This window comes from Equus przewalskii, chromosome 4 (genome assembly GCF_037783145.1).
Source record: "Equus przewalskii isolate Varuska chromosome 4, EquPr2, whole genome shotgun sequence".
Classification (NCBI taxonomy): Eukaryota; Metazoa; Chordata; class Mammalia; order Perissodactyla; family Equidae; genus Equus; species Equus przewalskii.
In genome coordinates, this window is record NC_091834.1 from 92,786,863 (window position 1) to 92,813,970 (window position 27,108).

The following is a 27,108-nucleotide window of genomic DNA, read 5'->3' on the forward strand; positions in this document are numbered from 1 at the left end:
ATAGGTGTGGCAACGAGATGTTCAGTCCTTCACCAACAGGTTTAATCTTTCCTGAATTCTCGCAAGCATCTGTTTATTAACTCACTTTAGACTTTCTCTAAGAATCAATACAAAAGTTATGAGTCTTCTCTTCCTAGAATGTCTTTCTCTCCACTTTTGGAAACTATGGACAATGCTGACCTCTGCCATTCTCCTTCTTGGTCTTACTACTGGATCTTATGAATTCCTTAGCACTGTGTTTACATTTACAGATCTCTTTCCCATCAGGCTTCGAGCTCCTTAGGAGCAGGGACTGTGTCTTATTCATCCCAGAGTCTCCAGGGACAAGGTGGGAATCCATAAATGTTTGTGGAATGAAATTTGATGTCAGATCATCACAGCTATACTGTTTCTCATGATCAGCACATGTATTTCCTCTTCTTCTCCACATCTTTACTTGCTCTTCATCTTTTATCCTTCATTCTAGGCCACTGTGAATTCTTTTTGGAAAGGAGAAATGGGTAGATAAATACAACACATTTTAAAGTGATTTTTTTTCTTCCTCCCAGGTACTATTTTGGTCGTCGCATGGTTATCGTCATCTCTGAGCCAGACATGATCAAGCAGGTGTTGGTTGAGAACTTCAGTAACTTTACCAACAGAATGGTATGTAGTTTTCTTTTTGCATATGGATGGATGGGGAATCATTCTAAGATGCAAGCACCACAGATACCATCCAACAGGAACGTGATTGGGCCTCTCATCGGGGTTAGATCAGTTCAACTCAAAACTGAGCTCCCCAGTGAGTTCAGGTTTTCAAAAGAGATGTACAGGACTGGTACAAAAGAACAGCATTTACATTTAAGAAACGCTTCAAGAAAGCTAAAGCTCAAGAGAAGTCATGGCTAATAAAAACGCTAAAACCAGGAGGGTTTTTTAAAGCTGTGTTCAAAGCCAGAGGAATCCAGAGGGCACAGGTCAAGTGACTGAGGAAGACTGAGCAAAGTTAATAAATGCCAAAGGGAAAGCAACATTTTGAGCCTCTTGCACTTACATCTTTCCCAGACAGTATAAAAGTCTTAAGGCCAGAAAGGGAAGACAAACCATATTACAGGGAAATGCGTCCCAAGGTAGCAGGAGGAGCCTGAAGGAGGGTCCCTTATGTCAGTTCAAATCTCCACTCCACTAGAGGATGTGCATATTCCATCTTTTTTAGAAAGTACATATCCTTTTTATCTTTGATGAGAAATCCCAAAGAATGGAAGAGGTGACAGCAAGTGGCAGAGGACAGTGTCGTCCATATTTTCCAAAAATAGGGAGATAGGAATTCTAGCAAAGCAGAAGAATAACCTCTATCTTGATTCTTGGAAAGAGTCCAAAGTGAATTAATAAGCACTTGCTTGTGAGAATTCAGAGAATCACTATGTGCCAAACTTTGTTTTTTCTTTTGGTCAAATTAAACTCATCTTCCATTCTTAAAGGCATAGTAGGTAATGTCTTCGCTCTTTTCTTGGTTATTTGGTAAACTTGTGCACACCTGCCATATGCCAGGCACTGTCTAGGTGCTGATCATGAAGAGAAAGAAGACTCAGTCTTGCCCTCAAGGAGCTCACAGTCTAGTGACAGAGGCAGACAGGCAAACAGGACAGGACAATATGGTGTGGTGAGTGCTACTATGATGGGAGACACTGCGCCGTCCAGAATGGGGACAGAGGACGGCTTATTAGATGGGAGATCCCTGGGGCTGTCTTAATTAGCATAGCCCCCCTGCACTCTCTTCTGGCTGAGCCACCCAGAGTGGCTTTTTCTCGTTAAATTTCACGAGAACTTATGAGATTGATACAGCTATCACCTCTATTTTACAGACAAGGAAACTAACACTCAGCAAGGTTAAGTAACAACGCTGATCACACGACTAATAGGAAGAAGAGCAGGGGTTCATTTTTCATCTCCCAACTCAAGTCCAGGGCTCTTTTTACTGCCACTACTATAACAACTGCCGCAGGTGACCTTTCTAGATTATCAAGGTTTCATTGAGTAGTTAGTTGCTCACCCAAAACATGCTCATCTTCCAGCTCCAGAGCATCATGCCCAATTCCAGACACCACATAACCACCACAAAGAGGTGACCTGGAGAAGGATGACTGCCTCGCCTGCTAACTCCATCACGTCAGAAGGGCTGAAGGAACTGTAGAAATTTAATGACTTCTCTGCTGCCTCTAGGTTCTCTTCCCCAAACATTATGTTATTCTTCTGTTCAAAGGCCCCTAAAGGTTTTGTGTGGTGTCGAAGTCTTAGAGACTGAGTCTGACCATTAAATGCAGTTGTAGATTGTTGCCCCAGCAGATTCAGCAAGGAATTTTGATTAAAGAAGTGGGGGAAGGGGCTGGCCCCGTGGCCGAGTGGTTAAGTTCACGCGCTCCGCTGCAGGCGGCCCAGTGTTTCATTGGTTGGAATCCTGGGCGCGGACATGGCACTGCTCATCAAACCATGCTGAGGCAGCGTCCCACATGCCACAACTAGAAGGACCCACCACGAAGAATATACAACTATGTACTTGGGGGCTTTGGGGAGAAAAAGGAAAAAAATAAAATCTTTAAAAAAAAAAGAAAGCAGTGGGGGAAGCCAGTGAGTCAAAGGGCCTGGACCACCAAGCCGCGTCCGAGTGGGCAGCAAAGGCACTCGGAGAACCTGCCATGGTTCTTGAGCAGGCCTTAATCCCTGGGCAGTGAGATGAGATATGGCAGCCGTATGTCTCCTTACATGACACCCAGGATGTCACCAGGGCATGAGACCCCAACAGCTGACCTGGAAGAGGGCTGCATTCTAATTAACGTGCTAGGTAGGAGCAGACATATACTCAACACACATGTTCAAGCAGGGGAGACAAAACAAAGTTGCCCTAGCTTCAGTCAATTTCTCCTCCAAACCATTTGTCTGTCCTCCCTTACTTTCTCCACCCCTTGGACAATCTGTAGGCCCCAAACTCCAGAATATGGTTCCAATTTCCTTCTTCCACTCAACACAGTACCCGCAGGATAAAGTTCTAGTTTCCAGATGAGATTTAAGGGGATCTGTTATTTAGATCCATTACATATGCTCCAACCTCAGCTCTCACTGCTCCCCAATATAAGCGTCGCTCTAGCTGGACAGGCCCCTCCATTCTCTCTGTAACCTGCTCTGGAAAGCCCTGCCCCTGTGCCTTGGCTCACGCTGACACTCCCACTAGAACTGGAGGCAGCAGGACAGTGGGTCTTGCATTTACTAGCAAGATGAGCTTGAGGGAATTACTTAACTTCTTGAAGCCTCTCATTCTTCCTTTGGAAAATGAGGATATGACCTGCCTTACTGGGCTGTTGTGAGGCTAAATGAGATCACGCAGACAAGCCCTGCCTTAGAAGCGGGAGAGACACGCACTCAACGTGCCTTGGCTGCTGTTAACAAGATCCTCCACCTCTCCCACACCCATCTAAACCCTAGCTGTTCTTCAAGGCTCTCCTCAGATTCTGCCTCATCCGTGAAGCTTCGATCCATATTTACTGTCCCCTGTCTGAACTCTTACAGCATTTATCATCGCATCACTTATTTTCACAAGTGATCCCACTGTGCCTTCTACTATTTACAGTTAAATGAAGGTATGCCTTTCACCCTAACTTGATTAGCTCTTTAAGGCTTGTACTTCTTTTTTATACCCCGTGGGCCAAACAGATAACTACCATTTAGTATCTAGTATATTCTTGTTCAAACTGAATTGAATCTCCATCAACTTGACATTCTCCCCAGAAGAACCGGGTATTACCTGAACCTGGAGATTCAATATACTCTCCCTCTTCCAGGTCATTCATAAACACATAAAAAGACCCATCAAAAATCTCTAGGAAACCCCCATGCTTATCATCTTCCATCTGGGAATGTATCCATTTATCTTTACCCTTGTTTATCGTCTTTAAGCCAATTCCATATTCATGATAAAACAATCCTTAGTGACTCAATTTTGTAAAAACACTCTTTAGAGTGGGATTTTCTCACAGGTTTTTGAAAGTCAAATTAAATTGGTTTCTGTGGTTCCCTCTTATCCATATGCTTATTTATCTGCTCTAAGAACTCAAGGAGATTAGTGAGGCGTGATTTCTCCTTACCAACTCCATGCGGCCTTCCCTCTAATAAGCCGTGTTTACTTAAGTGTTCCGCGATTAGGCTTTATTATACATTCATTCAGTAAACATTAAACGCTTACTCCATGCAAGCTTTTACCAAATGGTCCCTTGTGATACAGAAAATACCTCAGCATATTAGTTTGATACATTAAGTGAGAGGGAACTTAAATAACGCATGGCTTCATTTTCCGACTGTGAGAACCCATCTCTGCTCACAAATCCAGGCTTGATGCATGGGTGTCCTTGACAGCCTCGTGGAGAGTGGCTGTCCTGTGGGAAGCTGGGTTCAGCTCTGAAATTTGATGTGAGCTGTAAGCATCCCATGAGGGACTGACGGAGCACACTGGCTGGAGGTAGGGTGACACCACGGGAAACTCCCTGACATACATTGGTATTGAGCAAATATTTGAATTCAAAAGTTGTTGAACAAGGGGCTAGCCCAGTGGCATAGTGTTTAAGTTTGCATGCTCCACTTTGGCAGCCTGGGGTTCACAGGTTCGGATCCTGGGCGCAGACCTAGTATCACTTATCAAGCCACACTGTGGAGGCATCTCACGTAAAATAAAGGAAGGCTGACACAGATGTTAGCTCAGCAACAATCTTCCTCAAGCAAAAAGAGGAAGATTGGCAACAGATGTTAGCTCAGGGCCAATCTGCCTCACACACACACACAAAATTGTTGAATGAAGTATTTTTTCAAACTCCAGAACACTGGGCTGAACAGACTGTGGGTCAGATCCAGTGTGGCAGTTCTAACATCACGCTTTCCTGTCCACACTTATTGAAGCACTCCATTCTGTGCAGCATCTCTGCTCCTGCTTGCCCACCTTCCCAATGGACTCCTTGAGCCTCCATCAGGGCCCTCAGCACTTCCTGAAGTCCCTTCATGGTGGTGCAACCACAGTTCACCGTTAAACCCAAATCAGTCTTCCTAGCCTTCACAGAACCTCAGTTGTCCCAGTATCTCAGGACTTGGTTATTCTTTAGATATTTTTAGTTATCTCCCGTTACCATTGGGTTCTCAGTGAAGCCATGGGGGCAGCTCCTTTTTTAATATCTGAGGAAACAGGAGCCGGGTCCGTATGACTCAGCAGAAATGGTCATAAGCAGCAGTAGGACTTCTGATTCCCAGCCTCCGCTCAAGGCCGGGAGTCAGGGAAGCTGTGGGAAGGGTGATAAGAGGGACAGTGGTCTCAGGCCCATGGCAGACTGGTTTAGCTGGATGGGGGCACGGAGAGGATGTGTCCAGTCACTAAACCTGCTGTGGGGAGCTCTGAGTTCTGGTCCAAAATAACAGCATGGAGAGTGGGTCAGGCTGCAGGCATGCCCATTCCAGGTTCCACCGCTTGTACGTGGAGTGGAGGTGGAAGGTGGTAGTGGCTGTATGTGTGTGGGGTGTGGGTGCCAGCCCTCAGGTCCTCACAGGCAACACAGGGGTCACCTCTCCAGGCACAGGTCCAGCCACTCCATCAACTCACAACAGTCACATCTAAAGCCATGTGATGGATTCGGTCGTGGTTTTATCCAGAAGCAAAAAAAAACCCAGTGCCTGGCTGCCCCACATGTAGCCCCTCCAAGGGCTGCCTTCATCCTCTCACCACATGGTTGTTGGAATCTTAGGACGAGTTCCTGTGGAACCACAAAGCCCTCAGCTCTGGCAAAGAAAAGTTCTGAGGCAAATTAGTCACTGGAAACCTGATTACCGTCTGCATGTGTGGCAGCACCCCATTGCGGAGAAGAACAGGCATGTATCAGCTCATCGCAGAGCTCCCCAGCAAGGAAGACTCCATTCAGAGCTCCCGGGGGGGGGTCGGGTCACCTGTGCTGGGGCCACAGGGACCTGCCTGCTGGCATCTACTGAGGAGAGAGGGGGCCTCGGCAGGTTGGCCACAAAATTGTCCCCCTACCCCTGTAGCTGGTACCTCTCCACCGACAGCTTTTGTTTTTTGTTTTTTTTTTTTTTTTTAAAGATTTTATTTTTTTCCTTTTTCTCCCCAAAGCCCCCCGGTACATAGTTGTATATTCTTCGTTGTGGGTCCTTCTAGTTGTGGCATGTGGGACGCTGCCTCAGCGTGGTTTGATGAGCAGTGCCATGTCCGCGCCCAGGATTCGAACCAACGAAACACTGGGCCGCCTGCAGCGGAGCGCGCGAACTTAACCACTCGGCCACGGGGCCAGCCCCATCCACCGACAGCTTTTGAAAACTTGCTCACCTAGAGTTTCTGATATAACTAAAACACTGAGTAAACTAAAACATGCGGGTTTTCAAATGTGAGCAGTAAGACTTAACGTTGCGAGAATCGTTTTCGTGCGTGACTTAGGGACGCTCTAGCCACCTCCGTCAAACCTTGAATTCTTTTTTAACTTTGCGTTTGTTGAGAAGGGTCAACCACAGGATGGGTCCACAGCTCTGAGCGAGGCGGGGGTTCTTACTTAACATGCAGACGGCAGAGAACCAGAAACTCAGGAGTGCAACCGCATTTGCCTCCTATTTGGAGGCAGCTCTCCTTGTTCTATGTGAAACATTGTGCTCTGCACAGGAAACCCTCCAGCCTAAGCTGGAAGTTTCTAAGCCTGGGATGGGCTGCCCAGGGCAGTCCCCGAGTGACAGGACGGTGGGATACCAGCCCCCCGCAGGCTCTTCTTTCACCTACTTTTCCCATGTCTGGATATTGGCTGGTCCTAAAAAAGCTAGATCCCAGGAAGAGCATTTGATCTGTACAAAAACCTCGCTTCCCCTTTTCGACATTGTAGGTAAATTTGAACTCTAACATCTTGAAAGGCACCGGAGGCCTCGGGAAGCCTTAGGAAAGCAGGAATAGCGCTAAGTGGTATTGATCTGACTGCCCAGACGTTCTTCTGTCAATGCCAGGCAGAACTGTTTTAAACTTCAAAATCTTGTTGAAAATGATTTCATATTTTGTGTCTTCCTAGACCCTTGGTTCAGCAGGAAGCCATCTTTATATTTTTTTAAAAAAAAATAAGTAAAATCTTGTTCTTATATTTATACCTCCTCTCCCTAACTCTTGTGGTGGCTGAAGTGGAAATAGGTGTGTCAACTAGGAGATTAACCGCTAGAATTTTGAGGACAGGACAGTAAATGAGCCATAGAAGCAATTCTGGTCTCTTAATGCTTATAATCCTGACCATTCCGTGGAAGTCAAGTGACAGCTCTCCTTCTCATCTCCTTTTTATAACACCCTTTCCATTTCCATCTTCTCCCTCTTATAAGTCACAGCCCAGCAGTGTGGGAAAGGCACTTGGCTTAAATTTAAAGAAATGAAACCAGATTCCAGATTTGCTCCCTTTTACTAGCTGTGTAACTTGAGCCAGTCCTTGAACTTCTCTGAGCCTCAATCTCCTCTTGTGTAAAATATGAGCGTCAGACTAGCTGACCACGTGGTTCCCAGTTCAGGTGGCAGTCGGTGCCAACAGGTAAACCATGGAGTCCCACCAGCATCCCAGAGAGCCATTTTCAGCTTCAGATGCAAGGCTCCCTCTTGGGGCCCATCAGGAGAATTTCTTCTCCTAAGAGTGACAGGCACTATATCAGGGACACCTTTGTCCCTCCTGACTGTTGCTTCTGGCAAGAAACTCTGCTGAGAGCTGTTGAAGATTTTCTCCAGAAGATTTAACCAGGCCCCTGACCCCCTTCCCCGTAAGGAAGGACCCACGCTGTCAGGCACGCTGGGATGGAAGCACAGTTCCAAGCCTGTGCTTCCTTCCTCCTTGGTGGGTAAGCTGCTGGGCACTCTCTCAGGCAGAGCTGCCAGAGCACATTGCACGCCTCTGACCAAATCAGAAGAGGCCCCCCTTCCACCAGCTGATGCCGAGTTGGCAGACGGAGCCTGAGCTGGGTTTAGCCCCTATGGGCCCCCTGAGCCAGCTCCTTGAGCTACGGACATGCCACACCACCTTACTTGGGAGGGGAAGGGAAGATTGTATGATTTTTATGATCATCTTCTAAGCGCAAAGGTGAATGGGTGGAAATTGTCCAGTGGGGACAGAACAATTTTACTCTTTCAAAACACCAAAATATAAGCCCTGCTTGGTTGAAATCTTTGTACAACCAGAGAGCAATAGTTATATGCTGAAAATAGCATATGTCCTCAAGTATAGAATTTGGGGTTATCCAAGTGATAGAATTCTAGAGTTTTCATTGATTATAATACAACGAGGGGCAGTGCCGGACATTTCACACACCCAGGTGAGGAGGGAGACAGGTGGTGCCTGGAGCTTCCTCCTGTGTGCAAGGTTGAGTGAGAATCAGAAAGCAAGCTTGCAACAGCGGACTTGGCCTCTTTGTGATCACTGCATACTTTCTGATATTAATATTTTTGCAGCCTACTTGACATACTCAGCAATCCTCACATCATGACCACCGATTTATAACAGCGTCTCTCAGAGTTTTTAAAAGCACCTCTCTCTGTAGACCTCTTACCTGCAGTTCTGTGTGGCTGTTTGAGGAGAACTTAACTGCCCTGCCAAGGCATCATAGAGATCAGACAGCTCTTGAGTCAACACTCTCGCATGTTCCAGGACACAAGAAAACTTTTCTTGGCCACGGCTTCATATTCTTTTATGCCTCTTATGCCTTTTTCATAACAACATGCATACTCAGTTATCACAAAAATGCTCTGCATGCCTTTTGCAGCACGCTGGGAAGAGTCAGTGGTTCTATGTGGCTCCACCAGGTCAGCAGAGAATCACTGGTTTTGCCTGTGATAAACACCTAGTAAATGGTTGCTGTCTTCATGTGAGCACAGAATGCCGAGGTATTGGTTTTCTTTAATAACTTGCTCCTCAGGATTGTATAATTCTTCAAAGTTTAAAGTTTATGCTTAGCTAGTCTAATAAGAAGTTAGATTCTATTTTAAGCGATCTTAATTGAAAAGACAGACATGTTCAACTGTCCAAGGGAAGCTTAGCAGGGGAGCCACGAGATTGCTCCTGAACCATCACTGCTTATCGGGACAGTGCTTCCTACTTACTGAAGAGTTATCAAAAAATTAATGGACTAATGTGAAAGGCACTTTGTTAGTCGTAAGATCAACAAATGTTGGTTGTAAACCACCCCATTCCCGCCCTCCAAGTCATCTGTGAGCTCCTTAAGGGCAAGAATTCCATTCTTTGTCTTGATAGTTTCAGTGCCAGCATTGTGCCTGACACACAGTGGCTGCTCAATAAATGTTCACAGCTTGCTAACACTGTGACGGACAGGATTTTAGTTGAGTGAGAGGATGACTCCTAGGTTTGGGGTGTGCGTTAGAATAGGTTTTTCAAACTTTTTTGACTGTAGCCTATAGTAAGAAACATTTCACATCATGACACAGAAGACACACATATGCTCTCACACACATCCTCTCTCATGCACACACACACACACACGTGATCTCACTCTCACACACCCTCTCATCCACTCACACATACACACTCACATACACACACTCTTTCTAACACACACCCCGCTATCTTGAACAAAAATTTAATAACAAAATACTTACTCTAACTTTGTGAAACACTCTTCTGTATTTTCTACTCCATTCTATTTCTTGTTTCTATTTCTTTTCTTTCTTTAGTGCTGATTACCACCCATTACACTGATTTCATGACTGGCTATGGCCTGCAGCCTGGAACCCCCCAGCCCGAGAGTGATTGGAGGTCCCTTTTCTGAGACGCGGGACACAGGGCTAGGCTGACCAGAGTCTGACCAGTAAAGCCCTGTTTCCTTGGCTCTTCCTTCCTGAGACCAGTGTTCCCTTCCTGCCCCAACACCCACAGTCCGGTCCCCATCAAATTTCCCAGTCCCGTCCCTCTGTCCTTCAGAGGAGAGTCATCTGTACCTTCCAAGGCATCACTCAGTGAATCTAATCAATTATTATGTGTGGACAGGGCTGGGGGAGGGGGAACAGGGAGTAACCGATAGGCACAGAGCTTCAATTTGGGGACAGAAAAAGAGTTTTGTGGATGGACAGTGGTGATGGCTGCACAACAATGTGAATGTACTTAATACTACCGAAGTGTACACTTAAAAACGGCTAAGATAGTAAATTTTATGTGTATTTTGCCACAATCTAAAAATAGATATATGTGTAGACAAACTAATAAAAAAAACATACCTGGAGTAGTCTCCTGGAGACAAAGTCCCAGGGTTGGAAGAGTTCTTGAAGGACATTTAGACCAAACCCCCTGGGTGCCCAAGTCTCCTGTGCAGAATTTCCAAGAAGTGGGGTATGGTCTCCAGCGATGGGGAGCTCATCACTCAAGGCAGGTTATTTTATCTTTGAACAATTCTTACTTTTGACTCTGGAAAGTTCTCCTTTCGATGAGCTAGACTTCTCCCTGTAGCTTCCACTATTGACCCCAGTTCTACCCCTCAGGGTCACAAAAACACCCTAATTCCCTCTTCCACGTAACGCATTCGATAAATATTTTTTGAGCACATACTAGTGCCATTATCTGATCTTCCAAGTCTTCTCTTCCCAGCCAAACATTCTGAAATCTGACAACTATTTTCTATGATATTATGTCATGTTCTCTCACCATCCGACTGCTCTTCGGAAATGACCAATTTGCTGCTCTCTCTCTTAAACCATCTAGAAAGGAAAACATTATTTTACCCAATGCCCCTCAAATTTTCCCGTAAAAAATGGAGAATTCTAGTGGAAGTTGGAGGCTGAAGGGAGAGCACTGTCATGGCAGGTTGGTGAGGGGGACATCTGAGGGCACTGCTGACGTATTGCATGGAAGGCTAGATTCATCCTCCAGATGCAAGATAAAAAATATTGGGGATCCAATAGTTAGGTCTGAAGGACAGATACAAAATCCAGCCAATCTTTGCTCCTACCTCTAATTTATTCTGTGTCATCAGAACCCCATAAACCATCACCCAGCTTTCCTTGGAGTGAAATGCTTTATTACACATAGCATGGCATTAAGACAGGGCGTTTGCGAGTATAAAATATACATAATGTATGATTTCCTCCTTTGATTCTGGAACCTAAACAAATGGGTTATGTTCCAAAAATTCCATAAAACTACAATTCTATATAGTGACCATGGCACTCTTAAAGCATTTCTTTCTATATATAGAGAAGTACTCCTCTGCAGAAAAATATCCCAGCAACTTGGTTATAATATATAATTAAATCCCCCGTAGATACTTTGCAGTTATGTTTTATAGCTTATTTTGAGTGTTCATATTTTATCAGAAAATTATAATTTTCCTCTAAATAGGAATTTTTACAAGGCTTTTGAATTATGATGGCTGGCTTCATGTTTCAACTATAATTAAAGCAGTGAAAAGAAATAGCGAAACCGTACATCACAGGTGGTTCTGAAGGGTGCTTGGTGCTCCAACCTCCCTGCCTCCCCACACCCTGCAGCCCTGGGGCTGGGGGTGCTCCCACCAGCTGTGGGGCCCCAGTTTTGACCTCTTGGTGGGAGTAGCTGCTTTCAGAAAGGAACAGAATGGCCAGAGAAGAAGAGATGAGGAGACCTCATCCTTTGCAGTCTACCAGACTCAGCTTGAATATCTCCTCCTCAGAGATGCTTCCTGACCATTTAGTCCCCTATCATTGTCTCACTTCTCCCTATTTCTTCCTTCATAACACATGCACTTTCTCATGAACGGTAATGATATCTATTTGCTAGTTTATGAGCTTACTGTCTGCTTCCCCATCAGCCATCAACTCCATGCAGCCCAAAGCAATGTCTTCTTTATTCAACACTACATAGCATATATTAGACATTCAGCAAATGTTTGTTGAATGAGAAAAATGAATGAATAAATGAATGGAAGAACACAGAAAGATCCTGACAGGAGTTCTCCTGGAAGAAGCTTTGTTGGGATATGCTTCCGAAGGACTCTCCTTTGTCCCCCTACCCCTCCGCCCCAACTCTCCCCCTTTTCTGCCACCCCCCCCCCCCCACACACACACCAAGGACCCAGACATATAGTCTGTTAGCTCCCGGACCAACCTGACCCGTCCAGCCACACAAAACCTCTTGCTACAAAGTTCAGACGTGAAGCTCCAGCCCAGGCAAGCCTAGCCCACACCCAGAAGCCTGCTGTTGGGTCCTCGGGGAACCCTCACTCAGTAGAGGGGCTGCAGAACACACAGAAGCTGCTGAGTTATTTATACAGTGGTGACCACATTGTAACAGGGTAGAACCGGGCCAGCAGAGCTTACCCACCTGCTCCCTCTGGGTCCTCAGCCATGAATCTTTAGATCAGTACCCATGAGCCATTACATTTTTCTTCTGCGTCCTTGCGAGAGAAACCTCCTAATTCGCTGGTCATTGGTGGACTTTAATCAGAGTGTTTGTCATGGACCTATATTGCCATCAAGCTGGCTTTTGGGGGCCGGCTCCGTGGCTGAGTGGTTAAGTTCATGCACTCTGCTGCGGCGGCCCAGGGTTCAGATCCTGGGCGCAGACATGGCACCACTCGTCAGGACACGTTGAGGTGGGGTCCCACATCCCACAACTAGAAGGACCTGCAACTAAGATATACAACTGTGTACAGGGTGGGGTTGGGGAGATAAAGCAGAAAAAAAAAAAAGATTGGCAACAGTTGTTAGCCCAGGTGCCAATCCTTAAAAAAAAAAAGGAAGATTGGCAACAGTTGTTAGCCCAGGTGCCAATCTTAAAAAAAAAAAAAGCTGGCTGTAGCTCTCCTCTGTCTTAACCCTCTGCTTGTCACTTTCCACCAGGCATCGGGTTTGGAGTCCCAGCCGGTAGCCAACAGCATCCTGTTTTTACGTGACAAAAGATGGGAAGAGGTCAGAAGCGTCCTGACTTCTGCTTTGAGTCCTGAAAAGCTGAATGAGGTAAGACACAAGAAATGCAGACTGTCTTCCTGAAGGAGCAGGTTTCTTCTCTCCAAATTGTGATGGAGGGCTGGTTCACATTGCGTCACTAACGCAAGTGGCACATCAAAATGCCTTGCCCGTAGAGGGCTTCGAACCTCTCTGTTATGCAAAAAGCATAGGATACTGTGTTGGAGTGTCTTCCCTTTCTCCAGCCTCCTACATCCCCAGCTGCCAGGAATCACCTGTGAGTCAGCAACCACTATGGCATTCCCTCTCTGTCCTGATACTCTACCTGAGTCATTGGGGGCACCCAAGAGAAACTGGAGGGGCTCCTCTCATCGTTTCATGTATAACGATCACCAGGGGATCTTGTTAAAATGCAGATTCCGATTCAGCAGGTCTGGGGTGGGGCCTGAGATTCTGCATTTCTGACGACCTCACAGGTGATGAGGATGCTTCTGAACAGTGAAGCACCTTTTACATAGCAAGGAACCAGAGAACAGCTTGAAACTAAGGCAAGCTGTGAGTCAAGCCTGGAACAGGGAAGAGATGGCTGTGGGTTACTGGGGAGGAGTAAAGGGATCTTCCTGGCAGAACTCTAGGTGGGCAGGCAAGCCCAGGTTAATCTTTGCAGCTGATTCAGAGGAAAGAGCTTCATCCACAAGAAGCTCTTTAAGGCCCTGGGCGCTCTCCTTCCCCCACCCAGTGACCCTCCCTTCTCCACCAGCTGTACAAATAAAACCTGCTGTTTGCCTCCCTGCCGAGCTCTCCCACACCTTGATCCTCACTGGCGACGCCTCAGTTGCTGGTCTGGCTTTGCTGTCTGTTCGGAATTCTCGAACAACCCAGGAGTGGGCACTTGAGCCCTCCTGATGTGAAGTGGTTAAGGGACTGCTTCCGTTTGAGTCCCAGATTCCCAGTGTGCCTTCCAGAGCCATCCACCATGTCTAGCTGTTCCAGAATGCCTGGGCTCGGAGTGGCCTGTCTTGAGTTCAATACGTGAGAGCTACACTTAGCTTAAACTCAAGACGCTCCCCCATACAGTCTTGCTTAATTCCTATAAATCTTCTGAAGTCCCCCAGAAGAGGAGAGGTCCCACACTTCATAATTAATCCCATCCACTCAGAAACCAGTGATCCTTCCATGAGGTTTTGATTCACGTTTCCACAAGTAGCCTTTGGTACTTGAGGGCCGAGGGTGAGCTGGGTTTACAGCACCAACTGACACCCCACAGCTCCTACTCTGTGTCAGGGACTACTCCAAGGGCTTCCCATTTGTATTAACACATTTAATCTTCACCACATTCCTGTGAGGGGAATACTATTATTATTGCTCTCCTTTCACAAATGAGGAAACCGAGGCACAGAGAGATTAAGTAACGCGTCCCATGTCACACAGCTAGTAAGCAACAGAGTAAAGGTTAGAATCCAGCTCCAGAATACTCCTAACCTCTCTGTTCGCTTCTCTTACCTCCACGCGATTTTCACTCGCTGTTCCGAGGCTCCTAGGACAGTTCCGAGGCTCCTAGGACAGTCCCGGGGGCTGTCTGGAGTTGGGGGAGAAGGGAAGTGGGGCAAGTGGGGTCCCTGAGGAAGCCAAGGGAGGTCAGAAGTAACACTCCTCTAATTTCTGCCTAAGTTTGGAACCAACTGAGGTATGGAAACAGGTTTTAGACAGAGGAAATACAAAATTCTTGTTAACTATACGGCACTAGGCACTCAGTAATGATTTGCTGAATGAATGGATGGATGATGGATGGATGGATGAAGAACCAAAGAACCAGGAAGGCTGCTACGTAAGGATATATGCTAAGACTAAGATAAAAGAAACATAAAAGGGAAATGATTTTGACAAGGAAACATTACATAAGAGGAGGCGGCTAACTGTTGGCTTTTTCTTTAGAGAGTCACAAGTATATACATATAGAAATAGAAAAAGCAGGTCACAAAGACACAAAGGGGAGAATGAGGCACACAGTGACGTGGGGTGGAGGAGGCAGAGCCGGGGAAGCTCGGAGAACCGACAGGAGCCTACATGCCCCTTGGTTGCGGGCGCCTGAGTCAGTTTTCCTGGAAATAGCTTTGAAATATCAATGCCTCCAGTCCTTTTTGAAATTGTAAGTAGCTTTTGGGCTTCTATTATCAACCTTCAGAATTTATTCTTGAAATAAAAATTTGTTTTCCATTGGAATTCTAAGGCTTTTTTCTTTTAGCACCTTGGCAGCCCAAGTCCTTTACCACCTGGGTCTGTAAGCGTCTTTAATATTCAGAAGCTCTGGATGGCACTGGCTTTGTTTGTGTGGGTGTTAGGCTGCCTTGGTCAATAATGCTTGAAAGTTACTTTAAAACCAGCATTATATTATGAATCCACATTTTTATTTCAAATAAAATTGGTTTTTGTCTTAAGTCTTACCAGAGATAATACAGAGAGATAGAGAACGAGTGACAATTTGATTGATGCATCCCTGATTCCGGAAGAAGCTGAGTCCAGTGACAGACAAGTTATTGGGGTTTATATTAAAAGATGGCTGACAATTGCTGGGAAAACAACTGACTTTTATATCGGGGAAAATTTTGCCGGATTAACCTGCCAGAGTTTTCACCCCATTCCCTAAAGGATTGATTTTTTAGAAGAGGCAATTGGTAGATTTATTTAGATTTTTACAGAGTCTTTCACTAGAGTCTTTACCAAACACTATTAGTCGGTAACCCTGGGGTTGTGTAAAACTTTATTGTGGGTCAGAAAGTAAATAGATTTAATTTCAGGAAACAAAACTGAAGCTAAATTAATTCTTCTCTAAGGGAAGCATATAAATAATGGGATTCCCTGGGGACCCAGGTTAGCACAACTTTTATTTTTAAATTTTCTAATTCATCTGAAAGAGGGAGAACACCATAAAATCTATACATTTGTATATTCCTCTAAGCTCTTCTGATTTGAAAAATATTAAATCAATTGGAATAAGTTTCTAAGACTCTTCTAAGATTGTGTAAATCAGTATAAAAGTGGCAGCTGACCTTCAGTGTAAGGAAGAATAAAATAATACGTTTAGGAGAAAAGCATCTAAACTGTACTTATATGATGATGAACTTCAGTCTATGAATTGCTACCAAGGAAAAGAATGTGAAATCATCGAGGATCGAAAAGGTTCCGTGGTCATACAATTTGGTAAAATATTGCAAACCATCTTCTTAGTGATTCACTATGTAGCTTAGCATATTGAAGCCTTGGGAGAGAACTGCAGTGAAGAAATCTGTTTAACTTTGTTTATTTGGGGCTCGAATAAGTTTTCAGTAGGTGAAAACATGGGTAATTAATGTCATAGTCAGCTGTTGAGAGAAATGAGGCCATTGGGCACTACGTCTTTGGAGGGAGACTCTGTGGGGAACTCCATTGTCAAGTGCCTCTAGCAGAGACCAAGTTCCAAATTGGATAGACCATGGATCCCACCCAACATGGCAGCTTGTGTCTTCTCAGTCCTCAAACCCCAAAAGCAGTGATGGACGTTTCCTCATTCACCCAGATAACTAAGCTGATGGTGACCCACTGAGCAGATCTAACAGACCTGACAGCTTCATACTTGAGAACCTAAGGCTGGGTGTGTGTCACTCAAGAGCAAATGAGCCAATCCTATCTCTGTGCATGGGGACTCAGTTACAGGAAGGTCAGACCAACAGGGAAGGCTATCTCTCTCACAGTCACTGAGAATCCAGCTCGATGCTTAATTTTTCACTTTCATCCAGATGTTTCCTGTCAGGAAGGCACAGTCAATAATGTATGATTCTTAAAGGCGGAGGCAGATGTGGTTATTATTCCCTCTAGGCCTTTCCTGCCTTGACGAAGACATATTATTCAAGAATGACTACAATTTAAAAAAATTTAAGTTGATATAGTCAGCTTATGAGTAAATGCAAAGCTGTGACATTTCAGGGCGAAAGTCTTTGCCGAGTTACAGTCACCGGCACGGTTTAGTTTGGCCTTTAAATTTTCCTTGTAAACTCTTCCGACAATCACGCACAAGGGCTTCTAAAACAGAACCCAGTCTTCCAATAATGCTGGAGCACGCAGCTTTCTCTCAGCTGCATGAGGCCTCCAGCGGTCTATTTTTAATATTTGCTTTTATTTCTTAATCCTTCCAAACAATAAAAATGAAAGTCATTATAAGCAAGTGTGGCTGTGGTAATAAATACTTCGGAGTCCAAAAATACATTGTCCCTGCCTGACCAGTTGCCCATTTTCCAGAATGTCTGGGTATTTATCTAGCAGCAAGAGACCATTATCCTGCGACACAGTTGTATTCCACTGACACCTAATCTCCTAATTAAAATCAGTATAATAATGGACTGTTTAAATTCTGGTTAGAATGTTCCTTTTCCATTTGCATTTAAAAGAAAACATACTCCTCATCATGGGTACCCCATCCTGGGTTATAATTTGGCTTTCCTTTGCCAGAATCATAATGTCACTCCGACTTGCCGCTGGTTAAATCTAAAAGAGCATCTAAATGTGCCTCCCAGCTTAGCTGTTGCTTGGCAACACCAGCAGCCACCTCCTCATCGGGTGACTTCTAATTGGTCACAACTCTTGACAGGAGCCACTGACTTATTAGAAATGATACTCGACTATTCACCTAGATGGCTAGAGTTGATACTTATCAGCAGGAAATTTTGCATAAAAATAAGTCATGGATTTTTTAATATCTGGGTGGCAGAAGGAGGTTATAAGTTTCATTAGCTGGTATTAATTTTACATTTGTTAGTCACCAGTTTACAGCACTTTCAGGTATTAATTTTTCTATTTTTTAAACCAACAATATGTTTAAATACCATCTCCCATCCCTATTACCTGGCTTTTATTTATTCAGAAAATCTGCCTCTGCCATCAGCTCCCAAACAACATTGCCCATAGGTCTAAGAGTGCCAAGTAGAATGAAACATTAAATTCATAAAATTCAACAAATATTTATTAGTTCCTGTCTTTAAAGGGTCTATAATGTAGAAGGGCAATAATGTGCATAAATTCCTACATTATTACCAGGTAGTGGAAGATGATAACAGAGCTCACGTCCTCTTTGGAGCATCAGAAACCACTTTGGGGGGAGTGGGGGTTGGAAAGTAGCATTAGAACTGAGCTCTGAAGATTTTGCAGAATTTTGACAGAGGGAGAAGGTGCGTTGCAGGTGGAATGAGCTGAGCTGCAGGAACAAAGGCATCTGGACAAAAAGTACAAGATGTGTTCGGGGAATAGAGGAGTACAAATTGGCTGGAACACAGAGTACATGTAAGGGATTAGTGAGAGAAAACTGGAAAAGGAGGTTGAGGCACATAGAGTTTGCCATTCTGTGCCACGGGGAGTGTTCGATGCAAACTTCACTGGAGAGCAAGGAGCTATTAAATACTTGAAAGTGGGAGAGTGAGGAGAGGGTTTCCATTTCAGCTCCTTAGCTTCCAAGATGCCAGACATGCCCGGGTCCATGGAGCAAACACCTCTGGAGCAGATGAGGGGAACTGCAAGTTGTCCCTCTGGAGTCTCCACTTGGCCACGGCCCCAAGGGGGTGGCTCCCAGGGGCCACGTTTTGATCTCAGGGTGGCGGCCTCTACTCAGTCTCTTTTCTGAATCCCTTGACATATGTGGACAAATGAGTCACCCGGGCTACACCCCATCAGTGTGTGGGGATCATCTCGGTTTAGAAGTATAAGGTCATGCAGAATAGGCCCTCCCCTTCCCTCTCCCTGCTCAGGAAATGTTTCTTCCCTAGCACTCACGCCAACTCCATTCGCCAAACTTGTAGGAGCTCCAAAGGCCTATTGGTGTTTGTTTGTTTTTCAAGTTCATGGCATCAGAACTGCATTGAGTGAAATTATAGCCTAGAAGTTAATTAACTGAGGAGCAAAAGGAATGTGCTTCCTGATTTTGGAGAAAAAAGCAACAAGCCGGGAGTCAGAGGATCTGGAGTTCTAATTCTCACCTTTACTAAATTATTTGAACATAAAAATAACCAGACTCTGCCTTTTAGGTCCTTATGTAATTCTGAAGTCAATGCGTCAAAGAGATGCAAAAAGGCTTTCTTAGGGATGGGATGTGTTGGAGCAAATGTGTTGGAAGTCCACTGATCTGGCCTTTTAATGCCCCAAACTAGGAAGTTACCTGCTCTTTCCATGGTTCCCAAGCAATTGTCTCAACCTGGTGCTTAGTGACCTCCTTGGAATCCCAGAATGTCCATGGAAAGGGACTTTACAGCTCATTACAATTAGCCCCTCATTTGCAGGTGAGGACTCAAGTTCAGAGAGATTCAAATGACTTGGCCAAAGTAAGAGGGAAACCAGCATGGATCTTAGGTCTTTCATTCCGGGCCTGCTCCCAGCAAATGGCACTGCATTCCTGCTAAGATAGAGCACCTCAATCTTTTAATGTTTCTTGGATACCTTTTATGTCAAGGCCATCAAGGAACATTCAGTCAATCAGTCATCACAAAGATATTTCTAAAGAATCAACTGAATGTGCTATACTGTGCTCATTCCTGATAGAACAAATACCAAAAACTTCAATCATACATGACAACACACAAAGAGTTGCCACAAGATAGTGACATTGAGAGTGTATTAGTTATCTCTTGCTGTGTAACAAATTACCCTAAAACTTAGCAACTTAAAACAGCAAGCCTTTATTAGCTCATAGTTTCTGTGGGTCAGAATCTGGGCATGGCTTAGCTGGGTGCCTCTGTCCCAGGGTCTCTCTGTGCAGCACTCAAGCTGCCAGCCTGGGCTGTGGTCTCATCTGAAGGCTTGACAGGGGAAGACCTGCCTCTGAGTTTACTCACATGGTTATGGGCAGGATTCAGTTCTTAATGGGCTTTGGAAAATAAGATGAGAAGCTTGTTCTGTGTCCTTCAGTCAGTGGGGATCTCCAAAGGGTTTCAGCAAAACATTGTTCAGATAACAAGTAGTTTTAGAAGACCAATCTAGTGACTGAGTATAAGATGGATGAGAAAAGACAGAAGGCAAGGACGCCAAGAGGTTCTTGCAAAAAAAACCTTTTTGTATACCTGTGTGCCAGGCAAGGTACTAAGACTACAAAGATGCTTAAGATATGGTCTTTGCCCTCATGAAGCAGGATGCCAGCCATATTCCAGGTGACAGGTAGCAAAGCCCGAATTAGATTGGCCACTGGGGAAATAAAAATGAAGGGGCAGATACAAGAAAGGAAGTGATGTTATCATGGTGAGGCAAGAATAGGTGGATCCAAAGGGCTTGTCTGTGAGGAATCAGAGAAGAGACAATAAACTAGGCATCCACACCAATCTGGGAGCATGGGAGTCCTCCAGAGGATGGCTACTGTGCGTGGAACACTCACTGCCTTCTCGTGCTAAGCCTTTCACATATTGTGGTTCTAATCCTTGTCACAACTCTTCAAGGGAGGTATTATTATTCCCACTTTTCAGATGAAGAAATAGACTCAGTGATGTTCAGCAATTTGCCCAAGGTCACACGGCTAAAAAATGCCAAGGAGAGAAAACCTAATAACTGGCAGTGGCTTCAAATGTTTGCACTCCCCAGGCCAAGTATTTTTAATAATGTCAGAGTCTCAGCCTCAAGGAAAGAAACTCAAATGATAAATTCTGGGGATCACCTAAAAAGAGAAGAATTTCTTAGCCCTTCCTTATCATTACCCCATAAGTCGTCTATTTGCCCACTCATAAAGCCCTCTGCACCTTCTTGAATTAACTCTGCTGCCCTCTGTCTATACCTTGACTCAGAATTCCTCAGACACAGTTGGTAAAGAATCCATTTTTCTTTTTACTGGGCACTAAGCTCCAGGTGAACAAGCACTTCATTCCTTGGGAATTTCCTTCCCAGGCTGAGGATGATGCTTTACCCTCGATGGTCACTGCTGGTTACCAAATAGCTGAGCAGCCATACGCTCAGCACCGTCTATAACAAAGACAACCAATGTGAGAGGTGGGAGGAGAAAAATGGAGAACTTTCTCCCCAGGCTTGGTTGCTGGACTGTATCCCCCAAGAAGAAATCATTCTTTAAAAACCTAATAACATTAATATTTTATCTGATTATAAGTGTAACATACGTGCATTATGAAAAATGTGAGAAAACAAAAATAGAAATCACTCATTATCCTATGAAGACAACAAAAGGTAGAAAAACCAAATGAGAGTCTTTTATTAAGATCTGGGTGATGATGGCATTGTGTGTTCATCCGCATGTATGTTTGCACAAGCCACCTATGCCTGCTTGTCTGCAAATCTAGAGGAGTAACTGCAGGGTATGTGGATTGTATAAAGATGATTGCAAGCCCATCAAAGAGAGCTTTTGTTTGTATGCAACTCGTGTAAGAGTAAATATTCCATAACTGCTTGTGTATAATACAAGGAAGAAAACCTGAAACGATGGCTATTGGCCAACATACAGATCATGCTCCACCGTCTTATAATATTTTCTCTGCATTGCTTTTTAAAACATTTTTCATATTACATGCCCCATCTCATATCACATTAACCTAAATAAAAATGTCATTATCCATTCAGTTCGACAGACAGCAGGCAGAGTATGGTAGAAATTTACAATCATGCCAGCCAGCAACAAAGCATTTTAGTCACAAGCGTGTAGAGGAGCTGATGGTGGCATCAGGTCCAGCCCTCCTTTGCACGGTCCAGGCACACAACTGGATTCAGTATGCAGGGGGGAGCCCTCTTTATACACAGGACCTGCTTCGGAAGAGTTGTGCTTAAATCAAATTTTATGTTGCATCCCATTTTTGTTACATTAAGGAAGCTTCAAGCTTGCTATCTAAAAAGAATTCCTTTCAAACAGTATTTTTCTTTTTTACCATGTTGCTATTCCTCTGAAATAAACCTGAAACATATTTTGGTATATAGGATTTTATTCAAGTAGAGTGCACTTGTACCACTAAGTTTATTAAAACAGTGGAAGAATGTAACTAGTGAAGCCGGGTATAGAAATGTGGCTTAGTTGCTACTGAGGTCCCTGAACATTAAGGTGGTCTGAGATTTCTTGAGAGTAATGGCCCAGAGGCCATTATAAGTGACCCATTTATGTGCACTTTTGTACTGATGGATTAGTAAATTGATAGTTTGTGGGAATTTAGAAAAGAATGCAGTAGTCATGAAGAGTCCACTCAGAGTTACCAAGAATAGATCAGGAGAGTCATCCTCATTTCTGCTTACAGCGGCTTCAGGACAGGTAGATGAAGCAAATTACATTTCTGTTTCAGCTAATCGTTTGACAAGATCTTCCCTAGGTGACTTATTGATAAGATGCTGCCTGGGTGAATATTTACTTAGGTTCATGCACAACTGGCTGAAGAGGCAGAAACAGTGATGATGACCAATCCTGTGGCTACCTAAAGTAGCAGTCAGGTAGAGGGACCCGGGCTCTGTGTTTGACCCTGTACATTTATTGACAAACCAAACGAAGGCTTAGAAGGCGGACTTAGCAAATTTCGGATGGAACAAGAAGGAACAGCCAGTGTTACAGGTGATGAGATCTGAATGTGTGAGTACACTCTTTGGACCAGCCAGCAGAGTACAAACACCCCAGGGCTCTAAGCCCTTGAGGCTTGATGGGCAGAAAATCCTTTTTCCCAGGATTTCCCTCTCCAAATACTCCCTCCAACAACAGGGTGAGGGTCGCAGATGCTCTGCCATCTCTCCACTGGGTGTGTGGTATGTTCTGCTCCTTGGCCTGCTGTCCGGCTGCCCATTGGTGCCACCCAGGCCACAGTCTCTGCCCTGGGAACCCACGCAGACCTGAGCTCAGACCACAGCTCACTCAGTGTCACTCATCAGGAACGCCCCCTCTGCTTCACAGGACCAACTCCTTCAGAGAGGGCTCCCACAGCAAGCAGTTGGGCCCTGGTGACACGATTCTTTCCTTACACCCCAGAGCACATGTGGCTGGCTTGGAGCGAGCTGTGGGAGGGAGGAGCTCAACAAAGCCATGTGTCCCTCCGACATCCAACCAACAGCCACCCAGGCTGTTCCACTCTGCCAGGATTCTCCAATCACCTGAGCGTTTTAGGGCAGTTAAGAGGTTGTTCTGCTCAGAACACACGGTAGGACAACTTTTTACAGCAATAAATGCAAGGTAAATATAAAGCCTTTCTAATGAATGGATCCTAAATGGTCAAAACAATCAACTGCACATGGTGATGATTCATGGAAAAAGACCTTGGGGTTTTCATTGACCTGAACTGCAATATTTGAGTGCTACGTGTCTTCTAAAAAAAGTCAACCTGGTTTTTGTGATTTTGTTGTTGTTGTTATTGACATGTGTGGAAGTGATCCATTTACGATTTGCCTGATGGCACCTGAAATGCTGTGTTCCATGTATGCATCCATCTTTCAGGAAGGACGCTGATAAAAATAAAAAGAGAGAGAGAGCAATAAGAGTGGAGAAGTGTATGTAAACCACGTGGTCCCAGGAGTAGCTGAAGGGATGGGGAACAATTGTCTAGGAGAGGAGGAGGACCATTTGCTGTCTAGCGTTTGGAGCACTGTCACTCGGAAGAAGACAGGAAGGAAATCAGCAAGAGGTTGTTAGAGGGAGTCAGATTTTGTCTCAATACAACCACATAGCTTCTAACAAGTAGATTAACATTTTATACCTTCCAAGGCCTCAAGACATTAAGAGCAAAGAGTGAGTCTTATGTACTCGTTAAAATTCAATTCATTCACGGGCTGGCCCCGTGGCTGAGTGGTTAAGTTTGCGCGCTCCGCTGCAGGCGGCCCAGTGTTTCGTTAGTTCGAATCCTGGGCGCGGACATGGCACTGCTCATCAGACCACGCTGAGGCAGCGTCCCACATGCCACAACTAGAAGAACCCACAACGAAGAATACACAACTATGTACTGGGGGGCTTTGGGGAGAAAAAGGAAAAAATAAAATCTTTAAAAAAAAAAAAATTCAATTCATTCAACAAATAATTCCTGTGTGCCAGACACTGTTCTAGGTGCTGGGACACAAAAAAGAACAGACAAAAAGTCTCCCCTGCCCTCGGGAACTTAGATTCTGGTGTCATAGTAGTACAATCTAAACACAGGTAACAGTTCAAAAAACGTTTGCCATAAGAAATGCTCAGAGAAACGTATTGCTGCGTGTTGCTTCAGCTGTGGTGTTATTCTAGAAGGCACTCTGGTTAAAATGATTCCCCTTGATGTTTCCAGCTTGGCTTTTCAAACCTATAGGAGAGAATGAAAGGTCATGTGGGCGGCCATGAGGCTCCACAATGAAGTCCGCCCACTGCAGCCAGCCTATTAGGGTCAAAGAGGTGGGTGGCCAAAAGTGAGATCTAAATTTGTTGAAGCTGGATGATAGTTACACAAAAGATCACGATACCATTCTCTCTTTCTATGCGTATGCTGGAAATTTTCCATAATAAAAATGTTTTAGTATTAAAAAAAGAAAGTCAGCAGTTGTCCTGTGTGGGCATAGGAGGCCTCTTGAAGTCAAGGGTTCCCCTATATTTGAAGCTTTAAGCAGCTTAAGCAGAAATAAATAACCATCTATCAGAAATGCTTGAAAAAAGATTTTTATATTGAATAAGAAGTTGAAATGGATGGGCTTAGGTTTTTTTGGATACTAAGATTCTACATTCTAGCAAAGGTCTGAAGTATGATTGGAACCAAACACACACGGATTTGGCCTAATTCCAGGGACAGTACATATGGATCGTGCTCAATTACTCTCTGATGTTAACCACGTCATGAAACCGAGTACTGATTCTCCGTTCTGTCTTAGCACTTAATGATCATTTTCATAATTATTTCACAGTATTTACTCTAAACACTTTCTTCTTTTTGCTTCCAAAATAACCAGATTGCTTGAGCTAAAATAGACGTTTACAGCTACTGTATTTTACGATATTCGTGAATTTTAAAACTTCCTCTTGAATCTTAGCTGTGTAAAAGTTGCCTTCAAAACAATGTCCATTTTCCCAGGAAGCCCCACAATAACCTCTTTATCTACAGCTAATTTAGGTGTGCTCCCTGCATGGTGTCCTAATTACACCTTTGTTATCCACTCTCAGATGATGCCCCTGATCAGCCAAGCCTGCGACCTGCTCCTGGCTCATTTACAACGCTATGCAGAATCAGGAGATGCTTGCAACATCCAGAGGTGAGGGCGCTACAGGGCTACCTTACAGATGAGAAATTGCATTTTTGAATTGCTGCTTCTTGTGACGTACACAATTACCGGACAGTTACCTCGGGACCAGCAAACTATGGAAATGCTGGAAGCTCATAAAAGCATGGGTGGACTGACTAATAAGAAGAAATGAAACCCACATGAAATGTGAAGTGGATGTGAGCAAAGCCCAGGGGAGGTGTGGCAGGTTGAGGGAAGCCTCGAGCGGGCAGTGGTTTGTAGGTGGACTCACCCTCCGACCTCTACAGACCCAGGAGAGGGCAGGATACACCTGGGCAGAAAGGACAGGGTCCTGGGGAAAAGTCCAGGCATTTTTACTTCAAGAAATATTGTGGAGGACCTCAGCCTAGAAGCCACGACTTAGTGGTGGACATCAAATTTAAATGACTGATTATCTGGGTTTTCTCCCCGTTGTCCTGTGCTAAATTATGGTTTAGAGCAGATTAGGAGTAGTGTGGCAGATCAGCCAGAAGCCAACTCGTTCTTATCGTTGTTAATAAAGTAATAGCATAATCATCACCAGCATCTAAATTCTGCCATATTATTCACAAAATCCTCTCATACACATTCTCTCTGGTCATGAGATACATGCGTTGGCTAAAGATAAGATGGGCTCAACAGCTATAAAAGCAAAGTAAATAGCTCTTAAAATCCTTAAATCTTCAACCATTAGGATCAGATGCAATCAGGATATTCAGTAGTCAAACTGTTGTTTTTGCTGTAGCGGGGAGATAAGTAATCAATTATAGAAATGTTTTCAATAAAAGCAGTCAAAATATATAAAGAAGTCATCTGGAGATGTCATTTCTTCCTTAATGATGAGTTGTTGGTTACAGAATTTCTGAAGAGGAACTAAGCGTGTGCCTACATCAAGCCACGGAAATAGACCTTTTAATTATAAAAGGATATGAACATCCAGTTGTTAGCCTTTTTATAAATAACTTGTCTACACCTATAAGATAACAAGAAACGATCATTCTAGTTTAAAATGGCCATTTGGGGAACAGGCTTCCTAGAGCCTGAGAGGTTAATTTTTCTGGAGTTACTGCCAGACACTTTTCTGTTTATTTCTAAAGTGCAACATGTGTTTTCTGTAATAATATACATATGCTCCTGAAGTTGGTCCCAGAGTTTGTCTTGTGTTTATTTGAGTGTGAAGGGTCCTGGTTTTTCATTTGTTGCTCTCACGAAAACTGTAAAATCATTAGGAGGAAGTAGGGACAAAACCACTAAAACTAGACGATCAGGTTGTTAATTCATCCATCACAATTTGCTACATTATCAGTTAGGCATTCGAGTCTGGCTTTGGACGAGCTGTGCTCAGCTTTGGGGTAATGCACACCGGCTTTGGGTCAACTCCTTCACGGGAGGAAAATTTAAAGTGTAGCCCTTGGTGTTTGCCTGTGTCTGGTTAACTAAGGCTGCTGAAGCCGGAAAGTCAAGGAGGTGATGCTCTCCTCCCCCCAGTCTTTGCTGAGATCAGTTATCTGTTATGTTTTTGTGTGTCCTCTTGAATTCTGCCATCACGCTCAAAGGATCTAATCCCACTGCCTCCTCTCCGACCACCTCACTCCAGATGTGCAGGAAGCACCCCTTTCGAGCAGGTGGACAATGAGGAAGTCCCGCCTCCTCAGGAGAGTGTGATGGGTAGGCCACTGGCAGAGTCCTTTCAACATTCGAATGTTCCCTCTCCCACAGGTGCTACTGCTGCTACACCACAGATGTGGTTGCCAGCATCGCCTTTGGCACCCAGGTGGACTCCCAAACGGCTCCCGAGGACCCCTTTGTGGAGCACTGCAGGCGTTTCTTTGCATTCTCCATCCCCAGACCTATCCTGGTTTTAATCTGTAAGTACAGCTCCTGCTGAGGGCAGTAAGGGGGGCTATGCTAGCTGGGCAGACCCTGTGACACCTGGGTGGTCCCAGGCCCCTTCCAGGGCTCAGCATCTGCCACCAGGTAAGGGCATTCAGGGTGTCTCT

At 44.6% G+C, this 27,108-nt stretch overlaps 1 protein-coding gene across 1 annotated transcript in view; it reads left to right on the plus strand.

Annotated features, from left to right (window-relative positions):
* TBXAS1 (thromboxane A synthase 1) overlaps positions 1 to 27,108 on the plus strand; it is a 142,624-nt gene that overhangs the window by 61,544 nt on the left and 53,972 nt on the right. The window contains exons 4-7 of the mRNA XM_008528330.2: positions 549 to 645; positions 12,851 to 12,967; positions 25,011 to 25,099; positions 26,828 to 26,976. Coding sequence (XP_008526552.1) covers positions 549 to 645; positions 12,851 to 12,967; positions 25,011 to 25,099; positions 26,828 to 26,976 — 452 coding nt within the window. The remainder of the gene's footprint in view (positions 1 to 548; positions 646 to 12,850; positions 12,968 to 25,010; positions 25,100 to 26,827; positions 26,977 to 27,108) is intronic.